The following is a 22960-nucleotide window of genomic DNA, read 5'->3' as shown; positions in this document are numbered from 1 at the left end:
CCAGCCAATAGGGAACATTCTGTTCTTCATTGACTGGGACAGTGACTATGGTATGGATCGCCGTGGGCCCCCCCCCATCCCTTTATTGGATTACGCCGGACGTGAAATTGATTGTTCTTTTCAATAAATTGGTGAAAGACGGAATGTTTTGGGGAGTGTTTTTTCAAATAAAACTTTTTTTGTTGTCTATTTTTTATTTCTTACTGACTGGGTTGGTGATGTCGGGTATCTGATAGACGCGTGACATCACGAACCCCAGGGCTTGATGCCAGGTGACATTACACATCTGGCATCAACCCCATATATTACCTCGTTTGCCAACGCACCAGGGCAACGGGATGAGTTGGGGCGAAGCGCCAGGATTGGCACGTCTAATGGATGTGCCACTTCTGGGGCGGCTGCGGCCTGCTATCTTTAGGCTGGGGAGTGTCCAATAACCGTGGACCTCCCTAGTCTGAGAATACCAGACCACAGCTGTCCGCTTTACCTTGGCTGGTGAGCCAATTTGGGGGGACCCCCACGTTTTTTGTTTTAAATTATTTATTTAATGTAAAATAACAGCGTGGGGTGCCCTCTGTTTTGGATTACCAGCCAAGGTAAAGCTGCCGGCTGTGGTTTGTAGGCTGCAGCCGTCTGCTTTACCCTAGCTGGCTACAAAAGATAGGGGGACCTCACGTTTTTTTTTTTTTATTATTTATTTATTTTATGGCTAAATACAAGGCTAGGCACCCTTTAGTGCCACATGAAAGTCACTAAAGGGTGCCAGCTTAGAAAATGCAGGAGAGTGGGACATTATATATGTCTTTCTCATCTATCTATCTATCCCTCTATCTATCTATCTCTCTATCTATTCATCTATCTATCCATCTTTCCCTCTATCCATTATCTGTCTGTCTATCGATTATCTATCTATTATCTATATTATTTATTGCAGTTACAGCATAAAAAAACCGCAGGGACCAACCTGTGGAAAAAACGTGGAAAAACCGCGGTAAAACCGCTGGAAAAACGCATGCGTTTTTCCCGCGGTTTTGATGCGGTTTTTTACCGCAGGTGTGGTAATCTTCAACTCCCAGAAGTTTCTCAAGAAATTTTCTTGAGAAAAATCACTTTTCTAGTGCGCACATAGCCTAAAGGGTACTTTACATACTGCGACATCACTAGAGATCTCATTAGCGATGTGAAATTCTAGATCGCAAGTGAAATCTTTCGAGATCGCACATACGTAAAATGACTTATGTGCGATCTCAAAAGATCACACTTGCGATCTAGAATTTCACATCGCTAACGAGATCGCTAGCGATGTCGCAGCATGTAAAGTACCCTTACGACCCGCTTTTTACAGAGATGCTACAGCAACAGGTGCATTAAAGGTACAAGAGGGCAAAATCCACTCCTCGCGCTCAATTACTTCAACCAACAAAGAAAGATGGATCTCAACAAAAATTGAGACTCGTCTCAACATACAACTGTGAGTGGTTTTATATATATATATATATATATATATATATACAGATATATATATATATATATATATATATATATATATATATATATATGTATATATCTATAAAGGCCATCCTTTCAAAACAATGGTCCATCTTACACATGGAGCCCTCCTTCACCCAATTCTTATCTGAGACATCAGTTATAACCTCTGTGATGTCCTTATCCAAAGTCATTATGTATCTAAGATAATAAACCCCTTTAACACCAAAGGTCCTATCGTTATCCATGTGGCCGCTGTGCTGCATGCGCTAATATCCTGAGCTGCTTCACTTTTGAGACAGCGGATGGTTCTCCTTCCTACAAAATAAATCACTACAAGACGTGTAAAAGCACCCATGGGGTATATTATGCCATGTACAGTTGCTCCAAAATCTATATTGGCCTGACCTCCAGAGAAGTACAGGTCATAGAGCACATGTGCGGGACATTGGCATGGCCAGGACAGCGGCCGGTGTGGTTTCCTGAAATACTTTTCCTCATCACTTCAGGGATTTCCATAATTGTGATCCTGGGTCCCTGAGGATTTGAGGCATAGACTAAAGGGGGCTTTACACGCTGCGACATCGCTAATGCGGAGTCGTTGGGGTCACGGAATTTGTGACGCACATCCGGCCGCATTAGCGATGTTGCTGCGTGTGACACCGATGAGCGATTTTGCATCGTTGCAAAAACGTGCAAAATCGCTCATCGGTGACATGGGGGTCCATTCTCGATTATCGTTACTGCAGCAGTAACGATGTAGTTCGTCGCTCCTGCGGCAGCACACATCGCTATGTGTGACGCCGCAGGAACGAGGAAGCTCTCCTTACCTGCCTCCCGGCCGCTATGTGGAAGGAAGGAGGTGTGCGGGATGTTACGTCCCGCTCAGCTCCGCCCCTCCGCTGCTATTGGGCGGTCGCTCAGTGACGTCGCTGTGACGCCGCACGGACCGCCTCCTTAGAAAGGAGGCGGTTCGCCGGTCACAGCGACGTCGCCTGGCAGGTAAGTATGTGTGACGGGTCTGGTCGATGTTGTGCGGCACGGGCAGCGATTTGCCCGTGTCGCGCAACAGATGGGGGCGGGTACCCACGCTAGTGATATCGGGACCGATATCGCAGTGTGTAAAGTAGCCTTTAGGCGGGCTTTGCACGTTGCGACATCGCAAGCCGATGCTGCGATGTCGCACGCGATAGTCCCCACCCCCGTCGCAGGTACAATATCTTGTGAAAGCTGCCGTAGCGAAAATTATCGCTACGCTGGCTTCACATGCACTCACCTGCCCTGCGACCGTCGCTCTGGCTGGCGACCCGCCTCCTTATTAAGGGGGCGGGTCGTGCAGCGTCACTGCGACGTCACCCAGCAGGCGGCCAATAGGAGCGGAGGGGCGGAGATGAGCGGGATGTAAACATCCCGCCCACCTCCTTCCTTCCGCATATCCTACGGCAGCCACGGTGACGCCGGTAGGAGATGTTCCTCGCTCCTGCGACTTCACATACAGCGATGTGTGCTGCCGCAGGAGCGAGGAACAACATCGGATCGTTGCGTCAGCGTAATTATGGATTACGCTGACGCTGCACCGATGATACGATTACGATGCTTTTTCGCTCATTAATCATATCATCTAGGCTTTACACACTGCGATGTCGCATGCGATGCCGGATGTGCGTCACTTTCAATTTGACCCCACCGACATCGCACCTGCGATGTCGTAGTGTGCAAAGTCCGCCTTAGTACAGGGAGGGATCAGGGATGGCAACCTTAGGAAAATCCGGGCATACAGAGAGAGACGAAATGGATTGTCTCTCGGTACGATGACACCTCAGGGATTAAATGAAATTCGGAGCTTCTCCCCATTCTTGTAGAATTCTTGCTTGCATCTGCTCTCCACATTTGTTTCATACTGTTTCTTTCTATTTAATAAAATGATATATTTTATTCAATTGTCAATAGTGCCTTGCTGTCATATTTCCTGTCTGGGACCTATTTACTAATGAATGGTAAATTTGATCCAATGGACATTATGGATATCATTTGCCTTCTTATTGTGGACACCTCATATTATTCATGGACTTGCCCCTATTTAGGGCTAATACTTGCCTTTGTTGTATTCAATGTATATGATGTACTTCTTAAAAACCAACCTGGTGGATGTGTGCGTGCGCCCCTAATGGCTATCTCTCCTCCCCTCTCTCAGTGTCTTGCGCGCATGTCTGGGTGCGATAGCAATGGGTTTCTTCCCCTGGACATGTGCCCTAGCATTATAACTCTGCAACTGCGATGAGCAGATTGGTTTTGGCTGGTGCGCATGCGCTGCTATATCTGCTGTGATTGGTTCTGATAGCCCATGTGACTGCTATCACATGCTCTAAAAAGGTCCTGACAGGTATACTGTTCACTGCCCTTGATAAAGCGAGCAATTTCACATGCAAAACATGTTGGGGCGTTCTCCTGGGGCTTCCTTTGCACCACTGTTACTCTCGTCGGGTGAGCAGACATGTTTAGCGAACCCACTGGGCCACAGCACACAGAACACGTAGAAAGGCTTGTTTACAGACCTGAGCCTGGTCTTCTCCAGAGCCTCTAATGGTGAGGATGTTATGCTACAGGTATGAGTCTGGATGCCACTCGGGAAGATTGGTGCTGCGTCGGCTGGCCCCAGGGGTACTGGAGCAATGGTGTCTGGCAGTAGGTTACAGGAGGAGCAGGTGTCGACATTCCATCCGGGATGGATGAGTGGTAAAGTAGCTGCGACTGGCGTCAATACTTGCAGACGCGGGTATTGTATAAGCAGGTCGGCATGGATGGTAGCAGCTGCAGTGAAACAGCAAGGTTAACTACTGTGTACTTACACATTGTCACACTCGCCTTCGGGAATGAGGTGGTGAGCGCAGGTTTTGACGCAATCCCAAGGTGAGGTGGTCCCTCTGGACCACATGGGGGGCCCGGACCCACCCAAGCAAGGGAAAGGTGGCATCCAGGGACTGTGGCAGCTGAGCCAGGGCTAGGTGACAGCAGGACAGGGAACAGGCTCAGGACAGACAGGACTGGCACAAGAACACAGTACAGTTCACAAACTGGTCAGGATCAGGCTGGTCCCAGGACACAGGAATGGACTAAAACCAAAGGCAAGATGGATCAGAGATTCAGGCTGGTCCCAAGACACAGGAATTCATGATGGGCGGATCAGGGATACTGGCTGGTCCCGGCCACGGAAACTGACAGGGATACAGGACAACAAAAACTGGAACAGGACAGACACAGGAAGTCATTATGTAAGATTCCAGGCATTAGGCAGAAGTCGTCAGACACCGTACATCGGGTAAGGCTGCTTTCACACCTCCGGTTTCTGCAATGCGGCACACTCCGGCACTTTGCAGGAAAATCGCAACCGTTTTTTTTTGCTGCCGGTTGCATTTTTTCTGCATAGACTTTAATTAGTGCCGCATTGTGCCGCATGGCCTTGCGTTCCATCCGGTTTTTGCCGCATGCGGCAGATTTAGCCGATGCGGCGGCCGGATGGAACGTTGCGTAGCACGTTTTTTCGTGCGGCAAAAAAAAACGCATTGCGCCGCATTCGGCCGATGCGGCGCATTTTTCATTGCATGCCTATGGCGGCCGGATGCGGCGCGATGCGGCAAAAAACGCATCCGGACGCCGCATGCGGTTTTTGCCACTGCGCATGCTCAGTAGCATGCCGTAAGCGGCAAAAACCGGACGGGCCGCAAGGGAAAAACTTAAGCAAAGGATGCGGTGTTTTCACCGCATCCGTTGCATAGCTTGCACAGCCGGATTGAGCCGCAGAGCTCAAGCCGGATGTGTGAAAGCAGCCGGCTCCTGGTTCCACAAGAACACAGTACAGTTAACGAACGGGTCAGGATCAGGCTGCTCCCAGGACATAGGAATGGACTAAAAACGAAGGCAAGATGGATCAGAGATTCAGGCTGGTTCATGCAGGGGGGATCAGGGATACTGGCTGGTTCTAGCCTAGGAAACAGACAAAATCACAGGAGAACAGACACTGGAACAGGACAGACACTGGAAGTCATCGGACACTGGACATAGGGTAAGGCTCCTGTCCAGTGGCATAACTAGAGTTTGATGGGCTCCGGTGCAAAGTTCAGACCTGAGCCCCCCCTCCACATACACCGACACTTGGGGTACGGGATAATGACACTGACACTCGGGGTACAGGATAATGATGCTGACACTTGGCTCTTACCCACAGCACCCAGATTTCCCATGATATGAAATCCCTCTATCAGCACACAACTTTCCTATGTTCTGATATCCATCTTGTCCTCGGCACTCAGCTTCCCCATTCTCTGCTATACATCTTTCCCTCAGCACCCAGCTTTCTCATATCAGAGCATGGGAAAGCTGGGTGCTGAGAGAAGATGTATAGCAGAGCATGGGAAAGCTGGGTGCTGAGGGAAAGAGCCTTTATCCCTCAGCAAAAAACATTCCCATCCCCTGATTGTATCTTTGTCCCCCCTTGTATATAGTTCTCTAAATACAATAATGGCCCCCCACATAGCCTTCCAAATAGTATAAAGGGTCCCACATAACCCTTCACATATTAGAATACACTTCCATAGTCCTCCATGTATTATAATGCATTTCCCATAGTTCTCCATGCATTATAATTCACCCCATAGCACTCAATATATAATACTGCACCACATAGTCCTCCATATAATATAATGCACCCCCATAATCCTCCATGTATAAAGTAGCCCTTCAATTATTATCATGAATTTCTCATAGTTCTCCATGTATTATAATTTACCCTATAGTTCTCCATATATTATACTTCACCACAGTCCTCCATATATTATAATGCAGCCCTATAGTCCCCCATGTTTAAAGTAGCCTTCATATCCCTCCAATTATTATAATGAATTTCTCATAGTTCTCCATATATTATAATTCACCCCATAGTACTCCATATATTAAACTGCACCACATAGTCCCCAATGTTTTATAATGCACCCCCATAGTGCATGTATAAGGTAGGCTCCATAGTCCTCCATATATTATAATGTAGCCCCCATAGTCCTGTATGTATTATAACTAGAGTTGAGCGCTGTTCGTGGTTCGCGGTTCTGCAGTTCGCGGTTCAAGTGATTTTGGGGGGTGTTCTAGATAGAACTCGAGCTTTTTGGTAAAAGTTCGACAGTTGGAGTTACGTTCGAGAACGGTTCTATCAGCAAAAGCAGGGCTTTTTACAGCTACAGTGTGCAGGGAGCCATCGCTGGCAGCCTGCGGTAGGCTGGTAACCAAGAAAAATATCGGGTATCCAAGCAAAGTGCTTTGTTTAGTAACCCGATATTTATCCTAGTTACGTGTGCAGGGAGCCGACACTTCCCCGCTGGGCTCCGCCCCCTCCTGCACTCGGTATGTACACACACACACACACTCACACACACACACACACTCACACTCACCTGTCCCCAGCCATGCAGTCCCCGGCACTGACGTCCTCATCACCACATGGCCCCACTAAGCTCCACCCACTTCGCACACCGCCGCCCGCACACATGGCCCCGCTAGGCTCCACCCACTTCGCACTCCGCCCGCACACATGGCCCCGCTAGGCTCCACCCACTTGCACTCCTCACACATTACCCTGCTTGGCTCCACCCACCTGGGACTCTGCACACATTACCCCGCTTGGCTCCGCCCACCTGGCACTCCGCACACATGGCCCCGCTTGGCTCCGCCCACCTGGCACTCCGCACACATTACCCCAATTGGCTACATCCACCTGGGACTCTGCACACATTACCCAGCTTGGCTACACCCACCTGGGACTCTGCACACATTACCCTGCTTGGCTCCACCCACCTGGGACTCTGCACACATTACCCCGCTTGGCTCCACCCACCTGGGACTCTGCACACATTACCCCGCTTGGTTCCGCCCACCTGGCACTCCGCACACATGGCCCCGCTTGGCTCCGCCCACCTGGCACTCCGCACACATTACCCCACTTGGCTCCACCCACCTGGGACTCTGCACACATTACCTAGCTTGGCTACACCCACCTGGGACTCTGCACACATTTCCCTGCTTGGATCCACCCACCTGGGACTCTGCACACATTACCCCGCTTGGTTCCGCCCACCTGGCACTCCGCACACATGGCCCCGCTTGGCTCCGTCCACCTGGCACTCTGCACACATTAACCCGCTTGGCTCCACCCACCTGGCACTCCGCACACATTACCCCACTTGGCTACATCCACCTGGGACTCTGCACACATTACCCAGCTTGGCTACACCCACCTGGGACTCTGCACACATTACCCTGCTTGGCTTCACCCACCTGGGACTCTGCACACATTACCCCTCTTGGCTCCACCCACCTGGGACTCTGCACACATTACCCCGCTTGGTTCCGCCCACCTGGCACTCCGCACACATGGCCCCGCTTGGCTCCGTCCACCTGGCACTCTGCACACATTAACCCGCTTGGCTACACCCACCTGGGACTCTGCATACATTACCCCGCTTGGCTCCACCCACCTGGGACTCTGCACACATTACCCCACTTGGCTCCACCCACCTGGGACTCTGCACAAATTATACGATACGTATATTGTATACGTATATATATATACGTATATTGTATTGTATACTACGATATTGTGCCGCCCCAGGACACCGTGCCAGCACAGCTGCCGCCTAGGACACCGGGACGCCACAGGAAAAAGCCAACAGCAGCCTGCCAGCGACATCGGGGGTCAGGTGAGGTAAGTTCACAATGGACTCACATGACCCCGTGACGGCAGTGCTGCGAGACCCGGTCCCGGTGTCCTTGGTGGCTGCTGTGCTGGCACGGTGTCCAGGGGCGGCACGATATCGTAGCTGCAGGTAATACTAGCTACTGCAGGCTTCAGAAATATGGCGCCGGAGATAAGCGCTATGCGCAGGTGCCAACTCTGGCGCCATGTTTCTGAAGAGAGAAATTTGAATACAACCAGAGGCAGGGAGGAACAGGCGGCGGGGGAGGGGGGATACACGTGCATAACCCACCCGGACATTAGGAGAGAGGTGCACACGTCAATCAAAAAGTGCTTGATTTTTCAAACTTTATAAAGTTGGATTTCACTGCCTAAACACCCGAGCTGCCCCCTGTGTATGTACACACTGTGCCTGATAGTGCCAGTACTGCACTGGCTGCAGCTTATACATGAAAATCCTGATGTTTGGGTCCCTTTAACAACCACCGTTTAATGTGTTTTGGCAGTCATTAAGGGGCTGAACAAAAATATCCTGTAAAATGTTTAGAAATTTTGACCGTTTTTCTTCAAAGCCTCCTCATTACAAGGGCTCAAAAGTAATTGGGTAAATTAACTTTACCATAAATAAAATGTTAATTTTTAACCCCTTCACCCCTGGGCGATTTTTTTTTTTCTTTTTGGAAAATGAGAAAAAATTCCAAATGTGGAAAAATAATGAATAAAAAAAAATTGTAGAATTTCACTTTTTTTCACAATGTTCACTATAAGGTAAAAAAGACGTGTCCGTACAATGCCTCAGGAATTCGTAGATACGAAACATGTGAGGGTGAAAAAAAATCAGAAGTTTGTCCAAAAAAGAATCGCGCTTTTATCACCATTTTCCAAGATCCGTAACATTCATATTTTTGGGGATCTTGGGCTCAGTTACGGCTTATTTTTTGCGTCTTGAGCTGCCATTTTTAATTCTACTATTTTTGTATAGATGTAATGTTTTGATCGCCTGTTGTTGCATTTTAATGCAATGTTGCGTAGACCAAAAAAAACGTAATTTTGGCTTTTGGAATATTTTTTTCGCTTTGCTGTGTACCGATCAGATTAATTGATTTTTGTATTTTGATAGATCTGGCATTTCTAAACTCGACGATACCAAAGGTGTATTTTTTTTTGTTTTATCCTCAAGGTGGGCAAAAGGGGTGTGATTTGAACTATTTGCAAAAGAACAAAAAAGGAGAATAGCCGGCTTACCACCTGATGATGAGACCAGGCATATAAAGGATCCACCTGTAGCTCAGCAACGGATCAGTACAGGAACCAACTGCACATGGATGAGCTTGGTAGAAAAAAATATTAAAAAAGCCTTGGCAAAAAGTGAAGACATTTTTTTTTTTTACCTGATTTTACTAGTCTGATCCACCCGCGCCTGTTAGCCTCATATATCTGCTGATCAGATCAGATATGTGCGGGGATGTGCATGGGACAGACATTGCCAAGTACGGTCCAGTACGTCCTTGGTCATAAAGGGATTAATACTTGTAGAGAATCCTTTGCAGGTAATGACTGCCTCAAGTCTGGAAGCCATGACGTCTGGAAATGCTGGCTATACTCCTTGGTGATGCTTTGTGGATATTTACTGCAGCTGACTTCACCTTGTTTGTTGTCTTTCTGCCTTAACCCCTTAATGACGGAGCCAATTTTGCAATTTTCAAACTTTGAATTTGTATGCCCTTAAACCAAAAATTTGTGTCACAAAACGGTTACTCAATAACATTTCCCACATGTCTACATCAGCGCCATTTCTGAAACAGCTTTATTTTTTTGTTAGGAAATTAGATGGGTTAATTTCTCATTTTTACAGTAAAATTTACAAAACCATTTTTTAGGTCCCACATCACATATGATGTGACTTTGAGAAGCCGAGGTGACAGAAAATACCCAAAAGTGTTTACTGTCGCATTAAGCATTAGAACGTTTAAACCTTCTCATATGGTATAAAAGGGGATTTCAGAGATGATGCTGATGTAAAGTAGATATGTAGTAAATATTGGCTAACTTTTAGGTTTTTTTTGTGTCATTCAGCAATTTAGAAGCAGATTCACAGTCGGAGGAAGGACCTCGCCGCAGTGAAAGGCTAAAGCTTAAGCCAAAGGCAATGTATGTATATGAACAGCACTATCCCAGCCACCTGTTCAGACTCCGAAAAGGTAAGATGTGTGTTGTACATGTTTATGTGAATGTTTTCCTGTACCTATTATCAGATTGTATTGTAGATTCTAACACTGGATAGTATAGGGTCAGTGCTTCTTTTGAAGAATGCCTACTAGGTGAAGAATATATACTTATGCTCAAAGGTTTACATACCTCGGCAGGTTTTTTTTGCATTTTTGGCCTTTTTACAGAGAATATGAAGGATAACACAAAAACTTTTCTTCCTCTCATGGTTAGTGGTTGGGTGAAGCCATTTATTGTCAAGCTACTCTGGTTTCTCTTTTTAAATCATAATGACAACCAAAAACATCCAAATCACCCTGATCAAAAGTTCACATACCCCAGTTCTTAATACTGTGTATTGCCCCCTCTAACATCAATGACAGGTTGAAGAAGTCTTTTGTGGTAGTTGTGAATGAGGCTATCTATTTTCTCAGATGTTAAAGCTTCCCATTGTTCTTGGCAAAAAGCCTCCAGTTTCTGTAAATTCCTGGGCTTTCTTGCATAAACTGCCCGCTTGAGTTCTCCCCAGAGTGGCTCAATGATATTGAGGTCAGGTGACTTAGATGGCCACTCCAGGGCCATGTGTTTTTGATTGTTGTCATGTTGAAACATCCAGGTATGTCCCGTGCTCAGCTTCCAGGCTGATGAGTGCAAATTTGCCTCCAGTATTTGCTGATAACTTGCTGCATTCATCTTTCCTTCAACTTTGACCAAGTTTCCTGTGCCTTTGTTTCTCACACATCCCCACATCATCAGCGATCCACCTCCATGCTTTACAGTAGGAATGGTGCTCCTTTCATCATAGGCCTTGTTGACACTTCTTCAATGTTTATGGTTGTGGTTGATTTTGGTCTCATCACTCCAAATTACTTTGTTCCAGAAGTTTGGAGGCTTGTATCTTTGTTGTTTGACGTATTGCAGGCGATATACTTTGTGGCATTTGCGCAGTAATGGCTTTCTTCTGGGTTACTCGATCATGCTGCCCATTTTTCTTCAAGTGACTCCTTATTGTGCATCTTGAAACAGCCACACCGCTAGTTTTCCGTGAGTCCTGTATTTCAGCTGATACCTGTGGGCTTTTCTTTGCATCCCAAATAATTTTCCTGGCAGTTGTGGCCGAATTTTTTGTTGGTCTCCCTCTTTGTGGTTTGGTTTTTACAGAGCCCCTGATTTTCCATTTGTTAAGCACAGTTTGAACACTGCTGACTGGCATTATCAATTCCTTAGATATCTTTTTGTATCCCTTTCCTGTTTCAGACAGTTCAACTATCTTTTCCCATAGATCCATTGACAATTCTTTTGCTTTCCCCATGACTCACAATTCAGAAACATCAGTGGCTGGATGACAGATGCAAGAGTTTGTCTGGATCCGAGAAACTCACTCTGCTTTTATGCACACATACTGATTTCAAGCAAACAAGTCATAGGGGAGGATGTTACCTTTATTAGCCATTCAAACTCATTTATGTCAACTTCTCTGCATGTTACAGAGTTCATAGAAAGAAGAAATAAGGAAGGAATCACCATGCATTATAAAATATAATGCAATGGGTCCGTTAGGATTCAATAACAAAAATGACTTGTCAGTTTTTTTTATAAGTAACTTCCATTGTGTTTTTGAGTTCTAGCAATACAGGTTATGAAGTAGTTAAAAGTAGTTAAAAATTGTTGTTTTTCTTGGTGTTTTAACAATGTTTTTAGTATAGTGATGTCAGTTAAGTACACAGGTGTGTCTTATAAGAGTAAGGAAATGATGTCACTCTTTGTGGACCCGTAGAAGCGCCGTGTGCAGGTGCGAAACAGCCATTGTCCTATGTGTTTTGTGTCTCCCCCTCCCCGCTTGCCTTCACATGTAACCTGATTCAGGAATAAAGCCTTTTTGATACAGCAACACCGGTGAGTGCCTTTCATCCTATGGATTATGTATTCTGTGCATGTTATCAGGCCAAAATCACCAGGGTGTGTTAACTTTTGGTCAGGGTCATTTGGATGTTTTTGGTTGTCATTATGATTAAAAAGAGAAAACAGTAGTTTGACAATAAATGGCTTCACCAAACCACTAACCAAGAGTGGAAAATAGTTTTTGTTATCAATCATATTCTCTGAAAAACGGCCAAGAAAGCAAAAAAAACTGCCGGGGTATGTAAACTTTTGAGCACAACTGTATTAAATTGTATCTTAGTATTGTGTTTTTTTATGTAGTTTTCATATCATGCCTGTTTTGACCTTCCTGACCAGGTACATTTTTTTTAATTCTGACCAGTGTCACTTTATGAAGTAATAACGCTGGAATTTCAATATATTCCAGTGATTCTGAGATTTTTCTCTATTTTTTGTGACATGTTGTACTGTGTTTCAAACAGTTTTTTAGAGATCACATGTGAAATGACTGAGAGGCCTATGTGGCAGAAAACAAAAAAAAAGTGACATTTTAAAAACTGCACCCTCAAAGTGCTGAAATCCACATTCAAGAAGTTTATTAATCCCTTAAGCCCGCTTTACACGCTGCGATCTTGCTAGCGAGATCGCTAGCGTGCGTGCCCGCCCCCATCGTTTGTGCGACACGGGCATATCGCTGTCCGTTGCCCACAAAATCGCGCACCCCCGTCACACATACTTTCCTTCATATTGATGTCACTGTGACCGGCGTACCGCCTCCTTTCTAAGGGGGCGGTTTGTTCAGCGTCACAGCGACGTCACTAAGTGTCCGCCCAATCAAAGCAGCGGGGCGGAGATGAGCGGGACGTAACATCCTGCCTACCTCCTTCCTTCCTCATTGCTGCCGGGACGCAGGTAAGGTGAGGTTCCTCGTTACTGCAGTGTCACACGTAGCGATGTGTGCTGCCGCAGGAACGACGGACTACATCGTCCAAGCAGCAGCAACGATAATTGCGAATAGGGGGGCATGTCACCGATGAGCGATTTTGAACGTTTTTGCAACGATTCAAAATCGCTCATAGGAGTCACACACAACGAGATCGCTACAACGGCCGGATGTGCGTTACAAATTCCGTGACCCCCAATGAGATCGCTGTAGCGAAATCGTAGTGTGTAAAGCCACCTTTAGGTGCTTCACAGGAATTAAATCAATGTGAAAGAAAAAAACTGAAAAGTTTTCTTTTTCCTCACAAAATGTTGCTTTAGCCCCAAATTTTGCATTTTCACAAGGGTAAGAGGGGGAAGTGGATCTTACAATTTGTTTTGTAATTTCTCTTGAGTACCCTGATACCCCATATATGGTGGAAACCTACTGTTTGGGCGCATGGCAGAGCTTGGAAGGGAAGAAGCACCATTTAACTGTTGGACTGCAAAATTAGCTAAAATGGATAGTGGATGCCATGTCACATTAGCAGAGCCTCTGATGTGCCTAAACAGTGAAACACCCCCACAAGTGACCCCCATTTAGGAAGCTATATTCCTCAGGGAATTTATCTAGTGGTGTGGTGAGCCCCTTCAACTCACTGGTGCTTCACGGAATTTTATAACTTTGTGTCATGTAAATGAAAAAAATAAATTTTTCCCACAGACATGTTGCACATGAGACAATTTTTTTATTTTCACAAGAGTAAGAGAAGAAAATGGACCATACATTTTGTTGTGATATTTCTCAAGTAGACAGATACCCAAAAGTGGTGTACTCCAAGCTCGGAAGGGAAGAAGCGCTATTTGAATTTTGAAGCACCATTTTGGCTGTAATAGATGGCAGATGCCATGTCACTGTTATGCACGTAGTACCGCACACATGGAATATATAAAAGATAGTCTAAATCAGAGGTCTCAAACAGGCAGCCCGCGGGCCGCATGCGTCTCCTCAGGTGGCTTCGTGTGGCCCCCAGGCCCGTGCCCCCGTTGACTATCGCGGCAGGTGTAGGGGCCAACCGCAGCCCCTTTCTGCGCTTTTAGATTAATGTTTTGAGTCAAGCGCTCTGCGGCAAAACAATCATCACATAAATCGCTGACAGGGGCTGTGGCACCTGCACCTGCCGAGATAGTCAACGGGGGCACAGGCCTGCAGACAGCAAGAGGCAGAGATGAGGCAGCCGAGGGGACGCGGGACGGGTGAGAAAAATGGTGTTTTTTTTTTATCATGTGTATTGTGTGTGTATGTTAACCCCTTAGCGACCTATGATGTACTGGGTACATCATGGCTCCCTGGTACTTAAGGACCCATGACGTACCTGGTATGTCATGGCGAAATCGCGGCCCCGGTGGCTGTGATCGCTGTGCAAATACCAGGGAGGAGGGGACATCTGCCTGACCTCAGGAGGGGTGGTGTGTCCTCCCCGGACCTACGGAGGCTGTGATTGGCTCAGCCATTGAAAATGGCTGAAACATTGAAATCCAGCCATGATCAGTGCAGCTATACCTCTGTTTCACCCGTCCCCAGCTCTGATTGGAGAGACCGGCCTTGTAACCGATCTGTAACGCCTGCCTGGATCCAAAGACTCAGACGGGCTGTAATGGACAGGCTAGAGGGAAGCCACTCGCCAAGCAGGACCCCCAGAACCCTGAAACCCTTTAACCCCTTTACAGGGATTTGGAATTACACAGGGCCCTGGAGATCACTACCTGTGGAAGGCTGCAGTCTGAGAGAGTAGTCGTCAGGCAGGGTCAGACGAGGAATAGCAGAACAGGGACGGAATCGGCAGGCAAAGACGTAATCAGAAACAAGCAGAGGTCAAAACCGGATCGGGCAGCGAGGTAGGCCGGAGGGTAGTCAGGAAACATGCGGTAATGAGAGCATGAAATCACAGGAAGAAACAGGAGCCAGAATTCTCAGAACTATCTCTGGCAGAGGTCAGCAGACAGGAGGGAAATTAAAAAGGGTGTGGTGTCTTCCCATAGGCTGTAGCTGAATGATTGTACCTCAGCTGGGAGACACCCGCCACCTACAGTCAGCCAATGGCATTGCAGATCCCCAGGAAACCCAGTCCAGTGGATGAACGGAGCCTGCGCCCACCGGCGCCGCTGGCATCGACTCCTCTCCCATCACCAGCACCATCCACGGCAGGAACAAAGTGGGCACATTACTATAGGATAGGATAGGGACAAGGTGGGCACATTACTAAAGGATGGGGACATTACTATAGGATGGGGACAAGGTAGGCACATTACTAAAGGATGGGGACATTACTATAGGATGGGGATAAGGCGGTAACATTACTAAAGGATGGGGACATTACTATAGGATAGGGACAAGGTGGGCACATTACTATAGGATATGGACAAGGTGGGTATATTATTATAGGATGGGGACAAGGTGGGCACATTACTATAGGATGGGGACAAGGCTGGGGACATTACTAAAGGATGGGGGCATTACAAGGATGGGCACAATATTATTGGATGGGGACATTACTATAGGATGGGGACAAGGTGGGCACATTACTATAGGATGGGGACTAGGATGGGCACAGTACTACAGGATAGGGGCATTACAGCTCTCACAAACAGATCGGGTACCAGTATCATTCTGCATGAGTGATGCGGCTTCCAGTCACCAGGGGGAGTGAACCGCTGTAGAACGCAGAGGGACCTGACAGCGATGCAGATTTGTATGTGAGAGCCCATTCACCTGCTAGCTCTAATTATTTGGAGTCTGATAAGTGTGATTCATTTAGGGGGTGTCTGCTTTCCTTTAAGGGTAAACTTAGCAGTACATGGAGGATAATAAATGTAAGCAGGTAATGGAAACCTTTGTAAATATGGCGTGTACCCACCACTATGAGACTAGCGGATCGGATCAGATAAGAAGAAAGGAACATTGGAAAGATTGGTGAATGCTGCCTACAAGGCCCCTGCTCTTCTCCTTTGGCCACAGTTTAGTTAATGCAGTTGTATCTGATATTTTCCCTCTAGTACTGTTTTGTAAGCAGCATGGATGCTAATAATGTCACTGTATTATTTTTTCGGTTTCGTATATTTTTTTTTACTTTTCATCTACTTATAATCCTTTTGCACCATCCATAGCAGAAACCTTGTCTGTCAATGCTCTTCGTCAGGTCCCACCAGCCAAAGGAAGAGACCCTTGGAGGAAAAAATGGATGAAGAATTACTTAACAAACTGCAAAAACTGGAGCAAGAGAACAATGAGGTGTGTGCCTGTCAGTAATATAGGCTCAATATGAGCTCTGTGTGCTGCTGCCTTCAGTATATCTTTCACTTTCTATCCTGCACTTACTTCATCTTCATCATTTATGGAGCCAGTTTTCTCTGCCCTCCCTGAGACTATAGAAGGATTTCTTCCTCTCCCTGTCACGCTAGGTATGGGGGAAGGACCAACCGAGCGGCAAAGGGAAGTGAAGGGGACCCTTGCATCTAAGGAAGGGGAAGATGGTGACCCCTGACCAAACCAACTGCTGGTCCCTGGAGTCCCTCCCCACTCTAGATAGGTTCCTGTACCGCCCCCGTGCCAGTAGCCTGGCTGCTCGGATCCGGATCCGCAGTGTGGCTCGAGGGATTCTACCGGACCCGGAGTTCGAGCGGACACTTCAACTAAAAAGGGACGTATTTGTTCGGGTTGTAGTAAACTGTCTGTGACGCCACCCACGGTGTGTGGTGAGATGTGGCACCACCGCTGCTGCTGTGGGACACCCGAGGCGATAGGATGGCAGGTGGTTGTTAACCCCTCCTTGGGTGGGGATGGTTGCCCCGGGACCCAGTGGCTTGGTGCAGGGGACGGTGATGGCAGGGGCCGGCGCACCTGGTCAGACCAGGGAGTCTCAGCTTACTCACGGTGAAAGAAATCAGACAAGTCCAATGGTTAACCAAGGTGCTGGTGGCCGGCCGCCGCGGCCGGGTGTACTCTGGTCCCCTACCCGGGCTGGTGGTCTGTGTCACTTTTCTCTGCACTGTGTTGTGATGTGGTGGACTTCCCGGTGTGGAACGCGGGAGTCCACTCCCGGTACTATTGTTGAGAGCCGTGCCCGCTGACGCTGACCCGTGGGATCTACAGGCTCTGACGGATGCCCTATCCCTCTCTGTGGGTGGTTATCTCTTTTCGGGACTTAGGTTGGGACAGGACCTATAATCCTGCCCTCAATCGGTTAATTAGCTAGGCCATTGGTTCCGGTCCTGGCTTCAAGCTCCGAGTACCCCCTCTGTGCACGGTTTCCGGTCGGGTCTACGGTGTCAGTACTGGCGGGCTCCTACCCTGTCCCGGTCCACCTCGGATCTGCCGAGCCGTCTTCCAGTCTCCTGCTAGACACGGGCCCACCGTCTGCCACCTAGCCAATGTGTCAGGGCTCCGACCCTGACACCTTTCAGCTTCCACTTCCACTCTCCTCTTCACTCCAAACTTATCTGACAACTTCATCTGAACTGAACAGTTTTCCCACCCCGGGCTCTCCAGACCCCTAGGTGGGCGTTCTCCAATAGCCTGGTCCTGCCCACTGGTGTGCCTGTCTTTCCCTGGGGGAGGTGACTAGGGTTTCTGGTCGGCTGTGTGTATCCCTGTGAGGGAAGGTGTTATACGGGGGCCTATGTGTGACTACCTGGTTTTGCCAGGGCGTCACAATGGCATCTTGGACAATTTCCTATATTTGGACCAGCACTAGACGTACTGTTTTCGGCACATGGATATCACAGTGAGACTTCAATCTTTGGAGCCCTTTCACTTACATCCATTGATTCTGCCATATGCTAAGTAGAGTTCCAGCCTTGGCAGATGTCAGATCTTTCTTTGTCGCTCCTTATTGGGAGACCCAGACAATTGGGTGTATAGCTATGCCTCCGGAGGCCACACAAAGCATTACACTAAAAGTGTAAAGCCCCTCCCCTTCAGGCTATACACCCCCCGTGCTGCTACGGGCTCATCAGTTTTTTTGCTTTGTGCGAAGGAGGTCAGACATCCACGCATAGCTCCACAGCTTAGTCAGCAGCAGCTGCTGACTATGTCGGATGGAAGAAAAGAGGGCCCATAACAGGGCCCCCAGCATGCTCCCTTCTCACCCCACTCTTGTCGGCGGTGTTTGTTAAGGTTGAGGTATCCATTGCGGGTACGGAGGCTGGAGCCCACATGCTGCTTTCCTTCCCCATCCCTCAATTAGGGCTCTGGGTGAAGTGGGATCCCATCGGTCTCCAGGCACTGAGACCGTGCTCCATCCACAGCTCCTGAGGACCCTGCTGGATAGGAGCCGAGTATCGTTCAGGGACATGGCCCTGCTACTTGGAGGTACTCTGTGTCCCCGTGGGGACCGCGCACAGCAACACTCCAGCATTGCTGGGTGTGCTAGTGCACCGGGGACAGCAGCGCTGACTGTGTTTGTGCCACTATACACTCAGCGTCGCTGAGTGTGTTTGTGTAGGGGGACTGCCGCGCTGACCGCCGCTGCCATGGGTATCACTGCGGCGCGGCTGGGACTGTTAGTGCGCCGGGGACTTCCGCGCCGACCGCGCTTATACGGCGGCCGCGCTTATAACTCGAGTCCCCAGCTTCTGCGGCCTAGTCTCTTTTTCTTCCCGCCCTCAGCCCTGCCAGTCAGGGGAAGGGCGGGACGCTGTACAGGGCATGGCTACAGTACGGCAGCACTGAGGGCTGGAGCATGCTTTGCATACTCCACCCCCCTCACTCTGCACAGTGGGGCACCAGTTCCCGCACTTTTCTGGGTCACGCCCACGGCTCCCTCCTCTCCTCAGGACGCCGGCAGCCATTCCTCTCAGCTCTGCTAACGCTGGAGAGGACAGACAAGCTCAAAGAGACCCAGGCAGGAATTCTGGTGCCCACACAAACGCTTTGCGCGGGCGGTAAGCAGCACCTGTGGTGCTGGCCCCACTAGTGCAGAAGTGTATTTATAGTTTATTGATTATAGTCTATACTTTACACTGTATGGTGCACTGTTGATTTTTGGCTATATCCCCTCCTGTATTGCTCAGAGGAGACAACAGCATGTCGTCCACAAATAGCAAGGGACAGACTTACTATGCTGCCTGTGCAGCATGTACGGCTATACTGCCGGCAGGTTCCACTGACCCTCATTGTGTGCAATGCTCGGCCCCTGTGGCATTTTCTCAGCCGGAGTCTCTGCTAAGGGTGACCCAGGGAGATCCACCTGTTAACGCTGTCCAGGTGACAGGGACGGAGTTTGCAGTTTTTACTGAAAGACTTTCTGAGACTATGGCTAAGATATTAGAAGCCTTGCAGTCCAGGCCGGCATCTCAAGCCAGGGGCACTGTGGAATCATTGTCCCCTGGTCCCCCTCAGTTGGAACAGCAATGTCTTCCCGGGGTGTCTCATGGATCCCAGGGTGACGTCTCTGACACGGACCGCAGCCCCAGACCGACTAAGCGAGCTCGCTATGAAATCCCCTCGACATCATCACAATGTTCAGGGTCTCAGCGAGAGGACTCTCTGTATGATGAAGCGGAGGTAGCTGATCAGGATTCTGATCCTGAAGCCGCTCTCAACCTGGATACTCCTGATGGGGACGCCATAGTGAATGATCTTATTGCGTCCATCAATGAAATGTTGGATATTTCTCCCTCAGCTCCTCCAGTGGAGGAGTCAGCTTCTCAGCAGGAGAAATTCCGTTTCAGGTTTCCCAAGCGTACAAAGAGTATGTTTCTGGACCACTCTGACTTCAGAGAGGCAGTCCAGAAACACCGAGCTTGTCCAGATAAGCGTTTTTCCAAGCGCCTTAAGGATACACGTTACCCTTTCCCCCCTGACGTGGTCAAGGGCTGGACTCAGTGTCCCAAGGTGGATCCTCCAATCTCCAGACTGGCGGCTAGATCCATAGTTGCAGTGGAAGATGGAGCTTCACTCAAGGATGCCACTGACAGACAGATGGAGCTCTGGTTGAAATCCATCTATGAAGCTATCGGCGCGTCTTTTGCTCCAGCATTCGCAGCCGTATGGGCACTACAAGCTATCTCAGCTGGTCAGGCGCAAATTGACGCACTCACACGTACGTCTGCGCCGCAGGTGGCATCCATAACCTTTCAAACGTCGGCATTTGCGTCCTACGCTATTAATGCTGTCCTGGACTCTGCGAGCCGTACGGCGGTTGCAGCCGACAATTCGGTGGCAATACGCAGGGCCTTGTGGCTGCGGGAATGGAAGGCAGATTCGGCTTCCAAAAAGTGCTTAACTGGTTTGCCATTTTCTGGCGACCGTTTATTTGGTGAGAGATTGGATGAAATCATCAAACAATCCAAGGGAAAGGAAACATCCTTACCCCAGGCCAAACCAAAAACACCCCAACAGAGGAGGGGACAGTCGAGGTTTCGGTCCTTTCGGGGTGCGGGCAGGTCCCAATTCTCCTCGTCCAAAAGGCCTCAGAAGGATCAGAGGAACTCCGACGCGTGGCGGTCTAAATCACGCCCTAAAAAGACCGCCGGAGGTGCCGCTACCAAGGCGGCTTCCTCATGACTTACGGCCTCCTCACACCGCATCCTCGGTCGGTGGCAGGCTCTCCCGCTTTTGCGACACCTGGCTGCCACAAGTAAAAGACCGTTGGGTGAGAGACATTTTGTCTCACGGTTACAGGATAGAGTTCAGCTCTCGTCCTCCGACTCGATTCTTCAGAACATCTCCGCCTCCCGAGCGAGCCACGGCTCTGCTGCAGGCGGTGGGCATTCTGAAGGCAGAAGGAGTGGTGGTCCCGGTTCCTCTTCAGCAACAGGGTCACGGTTTCTACTCCAACCTGTTTGTGGTTCCAAAGAAGGACGGGTCCTTCCGTCCTGTTTTGGACCTAAAACTGCTCAACAAACACGTAAGGACCAGGCGGTTCCGGATGGAATCCCTCCGCTCCGTCATCGCCTCAATGTCCCAAGGAGATTTCCTAGCATCGATCGATATCAAGGATGCTTATCTCCACGTACCAATTGCTCCAGAGCATCAGCGCTTCTTGCGCTTCGCCATAGGAGACGAACACCTTCAGTTCGCGGCACTGCCGTTCGGCCTGGCGACAGCCCCAAGGGTTTTCACCAAGGTCATGGCTACAGTAGTTGCGGTCCTCCACTCTCAGGGTCACTCAGTGATACCCTACTTAGACGATCTGCTGGTCAAGGCACCCTCTCAAGAGGCATGCCAACACAGCCTCAACGTTACTCTGGAGATTCTCCAGAGTTTCGGGTGGATCATCAATTTTCCAAAGTCAAATCTGACACCGGTCCAATCGCTGACATATCTTGGCATGGAATTTCATACTCTTCCAGCGATAGTGAAGCTTCCGCTGGACAAACAGCGTTCACTACAGACAGGGGTACAATCTCTCCTTCAAGGTCGGTCACACCCCTTGAGGCGTCTCATGCACTTCCTGGGGAAGATGGTGGCAGCAATGGAAGCAGTCCCTTTCGCGCAGTTTCACCTGCGTCCTCTTCAATGGGACATCCTACGCAAGTGGGACAGGATGCCGACGTCCCTAGACAGGAACGTCTCCCTCTCTCAAGCAACCAAAGCTTCCCTTCGGTGGTGGCTTCTTCCCACCTCATTATCGAAGGGGAAATCCTTCCTACCCCCATCCTGGGCGGTGGTCACGACGGACGCGAGTCTGTCAGGGTGGGGAGCGGTCTTTCTCCACCACAGGGCTCAGGGTACGTGGACTCAGCAAGAGTCCTCACTTCAGATCAATGTTCTGGAGATCAGGGCAGTGTATCTTGCCCTAAAAGCGTTCCAGCAGTGGCTGGAAGGCAGGCAGATCCGAATTCAGTCGGACAACTCCACAGCGGTGGCTTACATCAACCACCAAGGTGGGACACGCAGTCGGCAAGCCTTCCAGGAAGTCCGGCGGATTCTGCTGTGGGTGGAAGCCACAGCATCCACCATATCCGCAGTTCACATCCCGGGCATAGAAAACTGGGAAGCAGACTTTCTCAGTCGCCAGGGCATGGACGCAGGGGAATGGTCCCTTCACCCGGAAGTGTTTCAGGAGATCTGTTGCCGCTGGGGGATGCCGGACGTCGACCTAATGGCGTCACGGCACAACAACAAGGTCCCAACATTCATGGCTCGATCTCAAGATCACAGAGCTTTGGCGGCAGACGCCTTAGTTCAGGATTGGTCGCAGTTTCAGCTTCCTTATGTGTTTCCTCCTCTGGCACTGTTGCCCAGAGTGTTACGCAAGATCAGGGCCGACTGCCGCCGCGCCATCCTCGTCGTTCCAGACTGGCCGAGGAGGTCGTGGTACCCGGATCTGTGGCATCTCACGGTCGGCCAACCGTGGGCACTGCCAGACCGACCAGATTTGCTGTCTCAAGGGCCGTTTTTCCATCTGAATTCTGCGGCCCTCAACCTGACTGTGTGGCCATTGAGTCCTGGATCCTAGCGTCTTCAGGATTATCTCAAGAGGTCATTGCCACTATGAGACAGGCTAGGAAACCAATGTCCGCCAAGATCTACCACAGGACGTGGAAAATATTCCTTTCGCAGAAAGTGGTTTTTCTAGTAGCAGTCACCTCACTTCGGAGAGTGTCTGAGTTGGCAGCGTTATCATGCAAAGCTCCTTTCCTGATGTTTCACCAGGACAAGGTGGTTCTGCGTCCGGTTCCGGAATTCCTCCCTAAGGTGGTATCCCCTTTTCA

The 22960-nt window shown here is 49.1% G+C and overlaps 1 protein-coding gene across 1 annotated transcript in view; it reads left to right on the top strand.

Annotated features, from left to right (window-relative positions):
* The first annotated feature begins 4285 nt into the window (after positions 1 to 4285).
* Positions 4286 to 22960, top strand: part of LOC142302351 (telomere repeats-binding bouquet formation protein 1-like) — a 78528-nt gene continuing 59853 nt past the window's right edge. Inside the window, exons 1-3 of the mRNA XM_075343410.1 lie at positions 4286 to 4398; positions 10307 to 10431; positions 16441 to 16532. Of these exons, the coding sequence (XP_075199525.1) occupies positions 4286 to 4398; positions 10307 to 10431; positions 16441 to 16532 (330 nt within the window). The remainder of the gene's footprint in view (positions 4399 to 10306; positions 10432 to 16440; positions 16533 to 22960) is intronic.

The sequence above is a fragment of the Anomaloglossus baeobatrachus genome, chromosome 4 (genome assembly GCF_048569485.1).
Source record: "Anomaloglossus baeobatrachus isolate aAnoBae1 chromosome 4, aAnoBae1.hap1, whole genome shotgun sequence".
In the NCBI taxonomy this organism is placed as follows: domain Eukaryota; kingdom Metazoa; phylum Chordata; class Amphibia; order Anura; family Aromobatidae; genus Anomaloglossus; species Anomaloglossus baeobatrachus.
The sequence above is the reverse complement of the archived record's forward strand: the minus strand, read 5'-3'. Positions and strand labels throughout refer to the sequence as shown.